This window comes from Caenorhabditis remanei, chromosome II, assembly GCF_010183535.1.
Source record: "Caenorhabditis remanei strain PX506 chromosome II, whole genome shotgun sequence".
NCBI classification, from domain to species: Eukaryota; Metazoa; Nematoda; class Chromadorea; order Rhabditida; family Rhabditidae; genus Caenorhabditis; species Caenorhabditis remanei.
The window spans coordinates 15,760,532-15,777,568 of NC_071329.1; the positions used below are offsets into that span (position 1 = coordinate 15,760,532).

The 17,037-nt window shown below is 37.1% G+C and overlaps 1 protein-coding gene across 1 annotated transcript; it reads right to left on the reverse strand.

Annotated features, from left to right (window-relative positions):
- Window positions 1–10,484: 10,484 nt before the first annotated feature.
- On the reverse strand, window positions 10,485–10,867 carry GCK72_007215 (uncharacterized protein; the record flags this gene model as incomplete). Its single annotated transcript, XM_003103757.2, has 2 exons — window positions 10,485–10,706; window positions 10,760–10,867. The coding sequence occupies 2 exons, from the start codon at window positions 10,865–10,867 to the stop codon at window positions 10,485–10,487; spliced, it is 330 nt and encodes a 109-aa protein (XP_003103805.1).
- Between the last annotated feature and the right edge of the window lie 6,170 nt (window positions 10,868–17,037).

A 17,037-nucleotide genomic window follows, 5' to 3' on the forward strand; every position in this document is an offset into this window, starting at 1 on the left:
TTAGTCTCCCGAGGTCCTGGAGTTTCTTGTTTGTATCGTTTTTCCAGTCCTCAATATGTTTCGGATTCGTTGTCGATTTCCCATTGAAGTGCTTTGAGAAGAAAGTCTGAAATTTAAAACAATTCTATTGAAATCCAACAGAAAATCTTATCACTCACCTTTTTCATTTACTGGAATACATACTGCGAGGAATTAAATAGTTAGAATTTTAGAAAAATCAGAAGAAAAAAAAGGCGACCCTAACACGAAAGGTCTTGAAATAAATGAATGAAGGGGGAAAAGTGGATAGAAGGGGAGGGGCAAATAGGTATTCAAGGTCAACTGATGTTTGTATAGAACAATGGTTATACTTTCGCGCAGAGGGGGTATTCATACTTTGTTGACTTAATTGCCACGTTCTCATGGCCACATTAACACTATTGGTGACGGATATACACAGTACTGGGAATGTCGCACTTGCTATAAAGTTTCTGTAGATGACATTGATTGAAAAATAAGTTGCTCTCCTCTGGACTTTTATAACAAGGCGGGAGTTCTGATACTACAAATAATAAGTTTGAAGAAGATGATTCAGCCAGACAGTGAACTATCGAAGAGCCGTAAGATGAAAAGGGTCAAGACAAAGAGCATGTAACTATGACTCTTTTTTTCCTCACAACAAGGAAAAAGAAACAATTTTATAGAAATCGTATAGTGAACTTATCATACTTGTCAAGGCCTGGCCCGGGTGCTTGGCGTCAAACTTCAAAATTCAAAATTCATTATAAAAAGTATAAGAAGAAGACATATAATTATGTATGCAGTATGCAATTGTGGGAAAAGGATTCTACAATATTTTGAATCCCCATACTTGTTCAAGACCGTGATCGAAAATTATGTGAGATATTTTAAATTGTAATATATTGTTGACCACATAGAGAAATTTTGTTATTGTGTGCAAATAATGATATCTTGGGTGCGGAAAATCGAAACCATTTGAAACCATTGCTGGATGTCTGGTCCGTCAACATTTCGCACAATTCAGCTCAAATTTTTTCTTTTCTTGCTTTGAAGGCTTGTCCATTTGGTTAGTCATAACATCAATTTTTATATCTGTATCACAGTTGTAATCTTCCAGAATATTCGGGGTAATAAATAACCAGTTCAAACCAGACTTGTCACGCGCCGGGCCGGGCCGAACTCAGGAAAAATCTCGGCCCGGCCCGGCTCTTTTGAAACATTTTGAGTTTTTGATTTTTTTTTGGAAATTTTTTGAAATTTTAGGAAAAATGTGAATATGTATGATAATTTAGGCATTTTTACTCTATTTTTTCGAAAAATTTCAAATAAAATTTGGTAAAAACGGGTTCCCATTTTTTGAAATCAGGAAAAATTTTGGCCCGGCCCGGCCCGACCCGATTTTTGACAAGTCTGGTTCAAACAGAATACTGTTCAGTAATCGTATGTTTCCCCGAGTCCATGAAGGATACACTTCGCATAAGAAAGCGAATATCGAAACCATGGGCCGTGGAGCACTGCTGCGTCCCAAGTCGGGAAACGAGGAAAACGAGTCATCGGAATCATAGTCAGTCATGGCAACAGACAGATAAATATCGAAACTTTGACCAACTCTTTTATACTAAAAGATGACCTAAAAAAGTGACCCACAAAATAAAAACCTGATCGCAGTTAATGCGAAAACGTTGCACCTGACCGAAATCGAAAATACTATCTTGCCTTTTATCAAAAGAACGACCTAAATACCAAAAGCTAAAAGCTGCACTTGTTCCACCCCACCCAACAACCTAATTCCCGTAGAAAATACATCTCACATCAAAAAGATCAAGCGATGAAAAATCTCGCAACATTTCCCTGAGAAGAAGACACATTTCCCTCTCCGCAAAATATCTCTCAAAATTGAAAGGAGAAATATCCGTTTTTCTCTACAAAACCACTCTATATAAAATTCTACAACCACAGACCGATAGTGTTCATTCATTTCAAACTATTAATATTTAGAATATATCATATAAAAAATGACCATTAAAATCATGGTACTGGTAGTTATATTGATGTGGGGTACGTGGTGCTGGGGGTGGGGTTGGGGTACGTGGTGGAGTTCTATGTCTAGGTGGAGATTCTCTATTGTACTGTGGAGACATATTATTCTGATGATTATGCTGTGGTGGGGTATGATATGGGGTGGGTACAACATGATATGGTGTGGGGGGGGGGGGCACTGGTAGTTATACTGGTGTGTGTATGCTATGGGATAATGTGTATGCTGGTTACATCCGCAATAGTTGCAGTGACTGCAGTAGTGATGGTTCATATTCTGTAATAATTTAGTTTGATTAAATGGGTAAACAACACCGAGTTATTCTGGGTATTAGGCAAAAGTATAAAAAATTTGAAAATTTGAATTTTTTTGAATTTTTTTTTTGATTTTTTCGCAAAAAAGTCGAATTTTCGACTATGTTTTTACATATCGATAAAAGTAAAGTGTACATAGGATTTTTGACTATTTTTGATGAAAAATTTTGTGAAAAATTGTGCTCATTTTTTGACTCCGGGCCGACCGGGCCGGGCCGATATTTTGCAAGAATGTCCTAGGCGGTTTTCTTCTACTCTGATATGGAGAAAAACGTCATTTACCTTTATCTTAAATAAAATTTCTGCTGAAAATTTCAACTTGAAATCCAGAATAAAATCTTGTCACTCACTTTTTACTGGAATACTGCTAGATTGTATGAATAAAATAGTTTTTAGAATTTTAGAAAAATCAGAAGAAACAAGAGGCGACCTTAACACGAAAGGTCTTGGAATGAATGAATGAAGAAAAAGAAAGAGGATAGAAGAGGTGGTGCTAGGGAATGAGCATATTGTCGTGGCCGACCATCGGATCTCCCATAAATCAATCTTGGAGAAGGATAGAGTGGAGCAAATGATACAAAGAGGTGCCGCAAGAACAGTTGACACCACACCTGTTGAGTCATCAGCAGTAAGAGGTCAACAAAGAGATAGTGGAGAAACCCAAGGAGGAGCAGAAGTGTACAACAGCCGTGACACCTCCGCAAGGATAGAGAGCATATAGGACGGTGAGACCCAGCGAGGCAAGGAGCCGAAGAGAACAGTATAAATACCCCTCTGTTGTAATATAAAATCTATTCTACCAAAATCTATTTGATTCTTAATTCTAAATTGTATACTATTGATATTATAAAACGACTTAAATAAACTATTATTACAACCACCGAACATTACACATATGTAGAACAATGGTTATTAATTTTTTGTTGACTTAATTGCTATGGTACTGTATATCAAAAGGATAATAAGTATTTTCTGAACTGTCCCGTCCTAGAACTGTCCCTCTCTAGAACCGTGTCCCGTTCCATAACTGTTCCCTATCAGAACTGTGCTTTGTCCGAAGTGTCATTTTCAAGAACTGTTCTAAATCGAAAAATACTTGAAAAAAATTGAGAGATTTTGGTTTGATTTTTTTATTTTGTACATTTTCTATGGTATGGTGAATTTATTGAAATGGGTCACCAAATTGACAGAAAGTTGTCAAAAGTTCAAAACAAATAATTGTAGCTTCCATCAAATAGTAGTTTCCCTCTCTGTTGGACCAACTGCATAGTTCCTTCTACAATTTCTGCAGAACAGATTCCATGGATTCACAAATGAGATGACCGCCTTCACATTCCTCTTGTTGCACAGAATATACGTTAGTTCTGTTACAAATGGCACGGTGAAAAAGTTGGAAGCGTTTTGTAAGACAAATACCTGCAGTTATAATGTTAATTATAGTTATTCCTTAATTTTATTGGCTTGGCACTGGTCTTTCATCTGCGCTCCACCGAAATTTCCTTTCGCACAAAATTTTCTTTGGTTTCGGTAAAACGCGGTTGTCAGAAGCATCCCCTGCTAATAACTCAAACTCACCTCTCTTAGTTCACCAATTGTGTCGTAACGAAGAATAAATAAGTGGACAATTAGATAGATAGTGGGAAGTTTCAACAAATTAATGGAAAGCGCTTGAAAAAATATATAAAGTTCCGGTTTGGATGAAATCACTGATGCAATATTCACTTTGTTAGTTACACTTATAAATATTGGAATATAAATGAAGGTGGAGATCACGGACAACGCTTCCAAGAAGAATGAGAATTGCTGAAATGGAAAGTTTTATTTTTATTTTTATTCCAAATTATAATACTTCCTACAATTCTAAGAAACTTTTATTATTGACGCATATGCTAAAAATCGCTACAACTCCTGTTCTCCTGACTTAAAAGGAGTCTAGGTGGAAGAGTTTTTTAACACGGCCGTGTAGTCCTCTCGGACAAAATTATTTTTAAGAAGTCAAGAATTAAACATAAATTTTGTCCGAGAGGACTACACGGCCGCGCTGAAAAACTATTCTATTAAAACGGGAATTGTAGCTTTTAGACCAGATTCTTAGCACGCGTTTGAAAAAATTTTGCTTGACTGGCGTGCCTCTGGCGCTTTTTTCAAAATCCTTAAAGATTGGAAGTCGGGTGGCTGGTGTTCCGTTGACGCCATTTGGATAATTTCAAAAAAGAAAATTGAGAACCAGCTGGCGTATGGTTAGCGCGTTTCTCTGAACATTTCAGAATCGGAGAATCGGACGCCTGGCGCACCGTTGACGCGTTTTAAAGTTCTGTGCAATGGTGACTGTGGCTCGTCAGTCCCTTTTTAAGAATTATCAATTAAAAATGAGTAGTCTGGTGTGCCATCGACGCGTTTTCTTGAATTATGAAAGCTTCTTAGAATTGTTTGAAGTATTATAATTTGAAACAAAAAATATGACTTAATAAAAGAAATATTATTAAAATTAAACTTACAATGTACATTTCATCCAGAGAAACAACTATTCCACCATCGATTTCCAGTTTTTCAGCACTCCAAACGGTGAAATTTTCAGCAGTCCACTCGATTTTAGCAATTACTAACCCTCCATTAATTAGAATCACTATCAGATATAAAATAAATATCGCAGCTGTCCAGGTTTTTTGGCCGAACCCGATCTCATAATTCGGAAGAAAATAAATAGTGAATCTCTGTACTGCGAGAATAATCAGAAGAATATTAAACACGGGAGATGTTATAGTTGTGATGAAAAAGTAGGGAAAGAACATGTCATATCTATTTGAGTGGAGGAATGATGCGAGGATACAGTGGAAAATGAATATAACGATAAGAAGAATATAGAGACAAACGTAACGATAGAAGTGTTGGATTATTGGATATAGTGGCAGCTGAAAATAATATAATCAGATAATAAGAAAAAAGTTTAGAGTAACAGATAACTGAAGTCACATATTTTTATTTCAGACTATGATACTTCAGACAATTCTATGAAGCTTTCATCAAAACGCGCCGACGGTACACCAAACACCTCATTTTTAAGAGATAATTCTTAAAAAGCGACTGACGCGCCCCAGCTAGCTAGCCATTTCATAGTTTTGAATTTTAAAACGCGTCAAAGGTGCGCCAGTCCGATTTTCCGATTCTGAAATTTTCAGAGAAACGCGCTAACAATACGCCAGATGGCGTTCAATTTTCATTTTTAAAATTATCCAATAGGCGTCAACGTCAACGGTCGGTACGCCAGCCATCCGATTTCCTAACTTTGAGAATTTTGAAAAACGCGCCGACAACACGCCAGCACTAGTGGAAACCAAAGCCATAAAATTGTTTTGAAAGACGCGCCAGAGGCACGCCAGTCAATTAAAGTTTTTTTTTCAAACGCGTGCTAAAAATCGCTCTAAACCCTACAATTCCCGTTCTCCTGAGCCTGGGTGGAAGAGGTTTTTCCTATTTTTTCCCACGCAAATGCTGAAAATCGTTGAAAGAATACTGAAAAAATGTTTCCTTTTCTTGTTTATCCCCTTGTTTATTCCCTTTCGAATATTCTTCGTTCGAGTTAAAAAATTGCAAAAAAGGAGGTTTCGTATATTTAACAAGGCAGATGGAGTGATGGATGAGGTGGCTGGAGAGGTAGCTTTTTTGATTGGAAGGTCGCAACTCACTTCCTCGAAAAAAATATTCATCATTTTGGTCTTTTTCGATTTTGAATGACGTCCCTTCCTGATTAATGAGGGGTAAGAATAGGGATAGACAATTTAATTAAAAAATGAAATATGACTTTTTTCAAAAAGTAAATTGGATTTATTCCTGCTTTTTTGATATGCAGGTGCTAGGTTTAACCGAAAAAAGCGAGAAAAAAGAAAGAAAAATGAGCTTGCTTCGAAAACTTTAACTCCCTATTGTTCGTGCACGTTATAAGCACGCGATTTGGCTGAGCGGCGACTCAACCTGCCAAGTGGTGTGCAAACGCGCTTCACTAGACTTCCGGTTTCGCGGGAAAATAATTTGAATTCAAATGGACTAAAAATGACCCCGTGGTTTTGATTTCTTTCACTCACACTTTTCTCATTTGGACGATTTTTCGAAAACAATCGAAAGTAGAATGGAAATAAAATAATAGAGATTATAAAGCCAAGTAAACAAGTAAAACAGATTACATAGCTTCCAACAAGAAACAACGAACCAAATCTGAACAATGTCCAGCCGATTCTCTTGAAGAATTCATAGAAAATCATGAGTAAAGGTTCCGGGTTGGTTTTCTTCTTTGGATGAAATTTATGATGAGTGAAAAAATCATTTCGAAGTTTGAATGGAGTCGTTGAATCCATGAGTTTTCGATTTGTAAAGTGAGAGTTTTCAAGAGAAAATGAGAATGAATATCAGCTGCATATGAGCGGTGAAACATGGAATAATCAGAGATCGAAGTTTGAAATTTCAGAATCCAGGTGACCCATTTTTCAGGGCTTTTTTAGTAATTCTTTTCATTTTAATTTTAAATTTTTTTCAAACGAAATTCATTTTTTTTTACCAGAATAAACTGTTTTACGATGAGTCGTCATATCTCAAAAGTGGGCGGAGCTAACAAAACGTTGTTAACTAGCAAAAAGTAGAGAATGTCAAGAATATTATTTTTGAGATATGCGCCTTTGAAGATTGCTCCTGCACACTCTCTCCCTCTCGCCTCGAAGCTATCATCTTTAAAGGCGCAGATATCAAAAGTGGGTGGAGCTAGACACAAACTGTCAATTTGAAAAATGTAGCTCTAGGTTTGTTTCACAAGAATATATAAAATTCAGAAGTCTCCGAGAGATTCTGAAGCTGTGAAATTTTCGAGATGAGATTGTCAATCGAAGATTACAAACAAATATGGATAATGTTCAAAAATATCACCTGCCGAGGAACAATTGTAAATCCAAGTCGCGCATGTATCACCATTATGTCCATGTGTGTGTCAGTCAGTCTGGATGTCTGAATCGCTTTTAATTTATTTATTTGAAACGAAGGAACAAGTCACTGACACATTACATTCAGAAAAGGAGTTAAGTGAGATTTTAATTAGACCGGGTCACAGAATTAGAGGTATGGGCATTGAGGGTAAGATATTTAGTAAGATTTAGTTTGGCAATATTAGATTTAAAACACCGGGAAGAAATTTTAACGGGGAAAACATGTTCAGGAAGTTCATTCCAGCAATTTAGTGTACGATTTCCAATGAATTGTGAACGTTGATTAGACGTATTCTTTAAAGCGCACCGAATGTAATATTTGTGCCTACGTAAATTGGCGACATCAGGATAATACGTACGAAGATTAATACGTACGAAGATTAATCTTAATAACTATGCCTGCTATCTACTATGTTAAGACCCCTGATCAATTTTTAACGATAACATTTATTTCAAATTTAAAGGGAGACAGCGGTATTCCAAAAATTGAGATTTTTATATGAATCGACTCAGAATTTTGTAGAAAAGAGAAAAGTCTCTTGGAGCCAGGTCCGAAAATTTGTCTAAAACGAGTTATGAGGCCTCAAAGTGTCAAAATAGGGCCTCTCGCCGTGAAGATTTGCCTTTTATTTCAAAGTAAAATTATCTCGCCGTGAACATGAAAAATTTTGAAATATAAGGCAAATCTTCACGCCGAGAAGCCCTTTTCAAGGAACGGCCCTTTTTCAAAAGTTATACTTCCGAAATTACCAATAATTTATTTCAAAGTTTTTTTGATTAAAAAAAGTATGAAGTGCTCCACCAAAGAAGCGTACTGGATAAAGAGGATTTTGGATTCTTAACTGAAAAACTTATTTACCGATAATCTTAACCTCAAGAAACTTTATGGCATTTTTAATGACCAGTACTGTACATATGTCACTAATAGTGGTCAAATGGCCATAAGAACATGGCAATTAAGTCAACAAATAATAAAAGATGCACCCTCTGCGCGAAGGTAAAACCATTGTTCTATACAAACATCAGTTGACCTTGAATACGCCATACCCCTTCTCTCCTCTCTTTCCCCCTTCATTCATTCATTCCAAGACTCTTCGTGTTAGAGTCGTCTCTTGTTTCTTATGATTTTTCTAAAATTCTAACTCTATCTATCTTATTTAGTATGTATTCCAGTAAACGTAAGTAACAAAATTGAACTATTGATTTGACTAGAAATTCGTTTATTTCAGATGTTCAAAACTACCTTGTTTTTGTCATGCCGAAATCATTCCGCCGTTTTCTTAATCGAGAATGCCCACGATGGGACAAAGTATAATTGTGGAGCGCTTCAAGTAAGTTTGTTGTGCCGTATTACTTAGTTATTTTTTGTATTTTGCAGCGCACGAGAAGCCCGGTTTTATTATCGTTCAATGAGAGAGTATATCACAATTGAAGAATATTTCATGATACGGTATGGACGAAAATTAATAGCTCCTGAACTGTCGAATCCTTGCACACAATTTTCTTGAAGAAGAGGAGGTATCGAGGTTATATATATTGAATAATGCGTTTTGTTTCCAAAAAAAGTTTACCGAATTTTGTTTCAAAAAACGAGCTTTTCTGATTTTAACTCTTAAATAATTGTATTTCCTCAATTTGTTTTTTAAAATTTAGATAATAAAAGTATTTATTTGCAACTGTGTTATGTTATTTTTATTTTACAAGACGAAGAGCTATGGTTATACTTTGAGAAGATATAGGGGAATATTTTTTGAGGTTGTGGGATAATTATAAGGGTCTTGTCGGGGTTAATCCTGTGGCGTTGTTTACTTGCTTAACAAAAAACGCGCCAAAGGCACCCTAGATTGAATAAAAGGATTTTAAGCTAGAAAAAGGTCACTTTTTTCGATTTTTCAGGTAATTTTCAGGTGATTTTAAGCAGCTTTTCATGATGTTCCACTCTCTGTCTTACGTATGATAAAACATAGTAAAAGAAGGGGCGCGCCAGACAGGTCGGTAATACGGGATTTTCAGTCAATTTGTAGTGTAATGGAAGGCTTCTGCGGCCTTCGGTGTAGCGGTTCGAATGTGTGATATTTATTCATAGAAACATCATCATCTCCTAAAACATGATAAGGGAACCGACCACGAATGGTCGGGAGCAACGGTTAAATAGTAGTTATTATCAGTGGCACACAGGAGCTACGTCAATACATGGAAAGTTCTAGAGAAGGGTTGCGTAAGGAGCACAAAGTGATCTATAGTGACTCACGGGGCATAACAGTAGATCAAAAACGCGCCAAAGGCACCCCAAAATTGGAATATTGACATCCAGGTATCACTAGTACACGGGGGTTGGGGATGAGTACTGTAATTAATCGCGCTCTACTTCACTTGGAGCGAAATTCAAATTTTAATTTTTTCAATTCCACCTTTTACTGTGGCATTTGAGCCGATGTATGACAGTTTTCCCTCATTTTCGGTCAGTTTTGTGACCGTCGCGCGTCTTTTCAAGATCAACTCCATTAAAATATGATTAAATTTTTTAAATAAAAATTTATTTTGAGCTTCGCGCTAAAGTTTTCGCTCACTCCCAGACCCCGTGCTAGTATGTCCAGCTGTGTGTCACTAAGTCCGGATGTCTGGAATTTTTGTTACATTCAGTAAGTATGTAATCTTTACGTTAAAAATTTATTTCGAATTTAAAGTCTGAAATTGGACAACACATGACAGACATCTACGAGGTCAGGGTTATTTGGAGTGGAATTTCGATTCGAATTACTTATTTACATACTTTTCAAGGACGGCCCGAAGCCCCGGATAATTGGCACCAAAATTCAATTTTTCAATTTTTCAATTTTTTCGCGAAAAATCGAAAATTTGAAAAACAAAATGTCAAAAAAAAATTTTTATCTGTTCTTTTTTAGAAGGGAGTTGACAAGTATGCGTATTCAAATTTCGTAGAGAAAAGTGTTTTGTATTTCCGACGAGATCTGGTATAAGCTCGGCACAGTTCTTACAACGGCGCTCCACCGAAATTCTCCATTTTCTTTGGTTCGGTAGAGCGCGCTTGTGAGAAGCGTGCCGTGCTAATAGTAAGAGTATCAATAAATAATAACAATTGGGTGGGTAAATGAAGCATATTAAAAATTGAAGCGAAAATTGCTTCGAGCCTCAAAATGATCAAAAACTGAATCCGTCCGACTTCACGTCCTTGATGATTTTCGCCATCAATGGAGCGTATTTTTTGGCGTTTTTCTTGTTTGTTTTGGTGGTTGGAGAGGTGACTTTCTCGAGTGGAGACTTTTCGGTTGGTGACTTGATTCCTGGAGATTTTGGTTTGACGACCTTCTTGATTGGCGCTGGTTTGGTGGGGCTCTTCATTGGGATCATGTCGATCATGATCTGGAAAATAATGTTATTTTTCAGAAATCACTATCCATATCTCTATCGTTTACCGTATGACGAACTTGGGCGAGTTTGTGATAAGTTCTCTCGGCGAAATCATTCAACTTATCCTGCTCCGCCATCTTTTTTTTTAAGTCAGTCGAGTTGTCGGTCGTCATTTTCAACCTCTGTAATTAATCCTTGTATAAAACTCTGAGACTCTGACGGGATTTGGATTAAGAGAAGAGAAAACAGAAAGATTTAGTCAAAGTTCACGGGGCGAAGAAAAATCGTGTGATCTATATACATATTGCTTACGTGTATTAGATGGAGTAATTTTAGAAATATATAATCCGAGCTGAACTTTTGGAAATTGACCAGTAAAGTTCCCACACCTCCATACCTTTCTTGGCGTGAGAAAAAAAGTTGATGAGTGGACTAATGAACCCACATAAAGGTATCTAGGGGCTGATTCACATGAGTTTGCACCTGTCGAGATATTTGAAATGGGCTGAATTAGAAAGAAAACTAGACTTTGATTTTTGTTGAAGGTACATATTTCGGATTGGCCGGAGTTTGGAAATTAAGAAAAATTGATTGATTGAGATATAAGATACATGAATTGGGGTCACAGTCTGCTTACAAGTGAACCTTTTTCATACACCGGTTGGGAATTTGATGAAACTTGGCACACATATACTTACGAATATGCTGAATTGAATGGCGTTGTCAGAATTTGCAAAGTTCTTCTCATTGGCTAGAAATCTCGATCTGAAAATTCTGAAAATCCAAGCCTCACTAAAAATTTCTAGCACTACATTTTTGCAGTTGACCAGTTTTCTGTTTGAGACAACCCTCAATTGATTTAGGGAAAATCAGTAAGTAGCCTCTCCAAATACCGTAACTTCAAAGATCTATAGCTACCGTATCGCTCAAAAGGTTATCAACTTTGGCTGTATTTAGTGGAAAATGACCAACTTTGAGAGGGTGTAATGCTAAAATTTAGTGTCCCACAGGTTAAATTATGTATGAACCATACAGAACAATGGTATATCTTCATTTTTGTAGTTGACAACTTTTTTGTACGAGCACTCCCTAAAAAGTTATGATCATTCCGAGACGACAGCTCAAAAATCACTCTATTTTGCACTGAAATGGGACGATTTGAGAGAGAAATGACTTTGTCAATATCTCAGAGATGAAAATAGCTGTTCGAGTCTCCCTCGTGACGTTGTGTTGGTCACTATTCAGCCTTGAAACTAAGTCAAGGCTGAATATATTCAGAAACTAACTGCTGACTCTCTAAACTTTCAACAAGATCAGGTGCAACACATGTTTCTATTTCTCACGGCTTTTTCTCGTGGTCAGCAGATTTTTGGAGGTAAATAAATAACAAGGGCAGGTGAGAGCCGAGCCGATTTGAAAATTTTTACCATTAAAAATGTAGAATTTGTTGCAAAAAATTGAATTTTCGAATGTGCTTCAAAATTTTGACCGGTTCGATGGCCCTGCTTTATAAAAAGGACCAATTGTTTTCAACATTTTTTTGAAATTTTTTCAATTTTTCATCAAAAAGTGTGAACATTTTCGACGATTTTTCAGAATTTCTTCTAATTCTGATTCATAGTCGAAAATTTGACTTTTCTTGAAGGAAATTCGAAAAAATTGAATTTAGAACTTTGCGGGCTATAGGGCCGGGCCGAAATATCGCAAGTATGGTAAAAACCTATTCACATGAAATGTATCTTGTATAGACCTAAATGTAGTAAGAATTCAGGGTGCCTTTCTATTAGAGTGACTGGAGTCTGGAGTCTTATTCCGGCTCAAAAAGAGTCATTCATCAAAAACACACGGCGGATATGAAAAGAGTCCAAAAAGAAATCTTTTTTCTATCTGCTGCCCCTTGCCACAATTTATTATATCCCATTTCCCCTTTCCGATTTTATATTTCTTCTCTTCGTTACTCCATTTCCCCGCTCTCCTTCTATTTTCCAAGATTTCATCAAAAGGCAAGTATAACGAAAAATTTAATCAAAAAGTCCCCAAAATAGGTTGCGCCCCCCTCCCCTTTTTCCCGGATTAAACTTTGAATTTAAAATGAAAAAGTCGACACGGAAATGATGAATCCATTTAACTCCCGGAAATTGAATTTTTGGAGTTTTCAAAAAATAAAATAATGGGAGAATGACGCCAATGGATTCTGGAGTCACACGACTCGAATCAAAATTTCCGAAGGTTAGAAAAAAAATCTCAAAATAGAAAATCTTTCCTTTCACTTTTCATAATCCTCATCCCCTTTTATGCGATTTCGCTTTTTCAGACTCCGCCCCCCTTTTTAGTCTTTTTGAACCCCATCCCAGACCACGCCCCTTTTCCGTGGGCTCCTTCCGTGGGAGCTCCTCGAGATGTCAGGTGATTGGCAAGTGACAATAACATAAAAGTTTATTGTCTTTTTGTTTCATAATAATAGGTTTTTTGAGGGAAAAGGTGGCGGGCTGGGTTAGATTTTTTTGTTTTGGGGGGAGAGAAGAGCATGGAGAAGCCAGATTATTGGGGATGAAGTGACGTGGAGAGACTAGGATGAATGAGAAAACAAAAAGATTTTGAAAAGTTTATGGGTGGGCTGGATATGGGGAGAGCAATGTAACTAACTACAGTATGTCCTGTATTCTAAAAACTCCGGTTTCTAGGAGGTGTCATGCGGCTCCAGATTTTCAATTTTTAGATATGTTATAGAGCAAAACAAGAGCTTTATTTTTGTAGTTGACAACTTTTTGATAGCCCCGCCCACTTTTGAGATATGCGCCTTTAAAGATAAAGACCTATCTTTTCTCTGCACCGTCTGTCTTTAAAGGCGCATACCTCAAAAGTGGGCGGAGCTATCAAAAAATTGTCAACTTCGAAAATTAAGAGCTAGATTTGATCTACAAAACATGGGTAAATTTAATATTGAAAAAAAATGATTAAAAACGGAAGACATGACGGGATCTCAAATACAGAACCGATCTTATCTTCCCTACATTATTTTAAGGACGCATATCTCAAAAGTTGGCAGAGCAATCAAAAAGTTGTCAACTAGGAAAATGAAGATCTAGTCTGGATTACTGTACATGCTGAAAATTATAACTGATGGGCATTTTCTGACACTGTGGCATCAAGTTTACCATCAGGCGGAAATATTCAAACTTCCTTAAAGTCCCTCGAATTAAAAATTTCGAAATTTGAACCAAAAAAAGTTCAAGACCAAAAAAGTTTCAATTCATGTGTCTGTGACATTTCAAATGATATCTTAATAGTCCGTAATTTTTCAAAAAGTACAGATAGACTCTTTTCGAAATGTTGTGTTCGATCATGTGCAATTTCGCGGGCTGTACTTTTTTAGTCGAAAAAAGTTTTGTCTTTTCCGAAAATTCTAAGAATAATGGGAGGGTGTCACGAATTCAGAAAAGTTGAATACATAGGGGCCTTTCTCCGAAGCGTCGAATGTTCTGGATAAATCCCGTTTTAGTTTTTGAGCTAGTATAGTAAATCCTCCTAATATTATGAGTAATCGTACAAAATTAATTCCTTAGCTTTTCAAAAAATCTCGTGCAGATTTATGAATACACGGGAAAGGCGTATGTAGGAAGAGTTGATCTCCTGGCCAGTAGATTTTTTGATGGACTGCGAAATCTCGGCCCGGCCAGGGTCGGCCCGTCGGCCCGAAATTTTTATCAAAAATGGCCAAATATCCTATGTACGCCTTTGTATTTAAAATCATACTCGAAAATTCGACATTTTTGCGAAAAAATTGAAAAATTCAATGGCCGACCAGACCGGACAGGCCCGTTGCAAGTCTGGGGACAAAGGGATATCACAGGGTTATGGAAAGATACCTTTCCAAGACTGGATTCATGATATCTGCTCCTTCATTTATAGTGGAGTTAGGCCCCGCCCCCCCCCCCTCAAGGTTTGCTTCTTCTGAGCCACGCCCCCTTTGAAGTCATATGCCTCTCTAGCTCTCTAGGGGTGAAACAAGAGCAAAGTTCTCAGTTTATTATAAAAAAGATGAGATTTTTGATAGTCACTCGTCTGGAAGGAAATGTCAAGTCATGCGAACACGGTGATAATTCGGATAAGTCACTGATTTAAAGAGCACAAAAGGAGGAGGATTTTCGTTCAAAAAGTGTAGTTTTGGATGATCAAGAATCTGTGAAGGGACGTCAAGAAGTGTCGAAATGATTGAGACAAAATTTCAGTTGGTTCTAATATCTCGGCACAGTTCTTACAACCGCGCTCTACCGAAATCAATGAAAATTGTGTGCAAAATTGAGAGACTCAGAGAGAAAGAGACATTTTTCAAGGGTATTTCGGTGGAGCGCAGTTGTAAGAACTGTGCCGACTCTGTCAAGGTGAAGTTTGAAAAGTTTCAGGACGTTATTAGCACGGCACAGTTCGTACAAGCGCGCTCCACCGAAATCCCTTTGAAAAATGTCTCTTTTTCTCTGAGTCTCTCAATTTCGCACACAATTTTCTTCGGTTTCAGTAGAGCGCGAATGTAAGAAGGGCGCCGTGATAGGGACCGCTCAAATTTATGGTTTATATCTCTGTCGAGGGTGCCCGTACCAAAAAGTTGGCAACTACCAAAATGAAAATCTAGTTTCGATTACTGGTGGCATCTGAAAGTTTATGTTTTTAAGAGCACTCTCATTTATCACGGCGAGCCAGAAACTTGGCAGGAAGCCTAGCTCCTCATATAATCGCATTATACACCAATCCCCAGATGACCTAACTAGAATTTTCTAGTCTCACAAACCTCCAACACACAAAAAATTTGATGTTTTTGATTATCCTCGGACCACCCAAGACGAAAATTTGAAATCCCTGTGTTTTTCAGACTGCTTTGAGAGACAAAGAGAGACAAAACTTGTGCTCATTTCATTAAAATTCCAAAAAAGTCATCGTCTAGTCTGGTGATGAAAATTATGGATTACAATCATTGGCATTGAACTTTTGAAAAGCAGACTAACCGAAATAAAATTCAGAAAAAGTTACACTGACCAAATTACACTGACAAAAATATTACAGTGACCAAAATTGTTATATTCTTATTACTAATTCGGTTTGGAAAGGGATAGTAGTGGCCTAGGATCCGTCAACTCGGCCATCGTTATATCGTACCACGAAAATGGCGTCACAACTTATTTCCTGCTTTGAGCCATTTCAGAATAACGAGGTCACTTTATTATCACGGCACGCTTCTTCCAACCGCGCTCTACCGATATCAAAGAAAATTGTATGCGAAATTGAGAGACTCAGAGAAAAATAGACAGTTTTTAAGGGCATTTCAGTGGAGCGCAGTTGTAAGAACTGTGCTGAGCTAATACGAAAAAATAAATATTTCTCGAATTTCCATGGGAACTCTCTCCTTGCTCAATAAATCTCTAAATAATAAAACGTCACGAAAATCGGCGAAGCGAATAAATAAGTAAGGAAAAATAAGAATTTTTATGGGAGAACAAAAATCTCCCCCTAGCTAAGGGGGAATCGGTTTTTCCCTTTTTTTCTCCTTTTTTTATATTTCTATCAATTTTTGTTCCAGATATGAGAATAGGTGACTAAAGTCATCAAAATACAAAATACATTGAATACAAAAACAGAATCTCGTGACACCTGATACGACGTAAGAAGCCTTCGCTTCTGATTTTCAGATTTTCGCTAACGAATAATAGTGATACAAAGTTTTTGATATAGCAGGCTAGTAGAGATCAAAGTATACACAACGAGATAAAAAATGTATTTTAATTTACGAAATGGATGTCGTCTTCAGAATTATTTATAAGTTTTTTATTTATTCGTGTGTATTCGGAAACCCCGTAATCTCTTGTTTTCTTTTTCTTTTTTTTTTTGCATTTTGTGACGTCAAGGAGATTTATGCGCATTAACTTTATTAGAGAAGGTTGGGAGAGTTAGAATATTTGTAGTTTGGTGTTTTTTTTCTTACAACTGCGCTCCACCGAAATTCCCTTGAAAAATGTCTTTTTTTCTCTGAGTCTCTCAATTTAGCTCACTATTTTCTTTGGTTTCGCTAGAGCGCGGCTGTAAGACGCGTGCCGTGCTAGTAAAAGAGGTGAGAACTGAAAACAAAAAAATGTGATTGCTCTGTGGGTCTCGAACCCGTGACCGAACGCGCATGGGTACAACGTCGCAACCGGCTGAGCTACACGGCCGAGAACGCGGCCGCTTTACTCGGGACTGTGATAAATGTGTGGGTAAATCACAATTTTTGGGTCCTGAGTATCCGGTTGTCTCCAAACTGATACATTTGTGAAATTTTTTATAAAAGTTTTGTTATTTGAATATAATATGT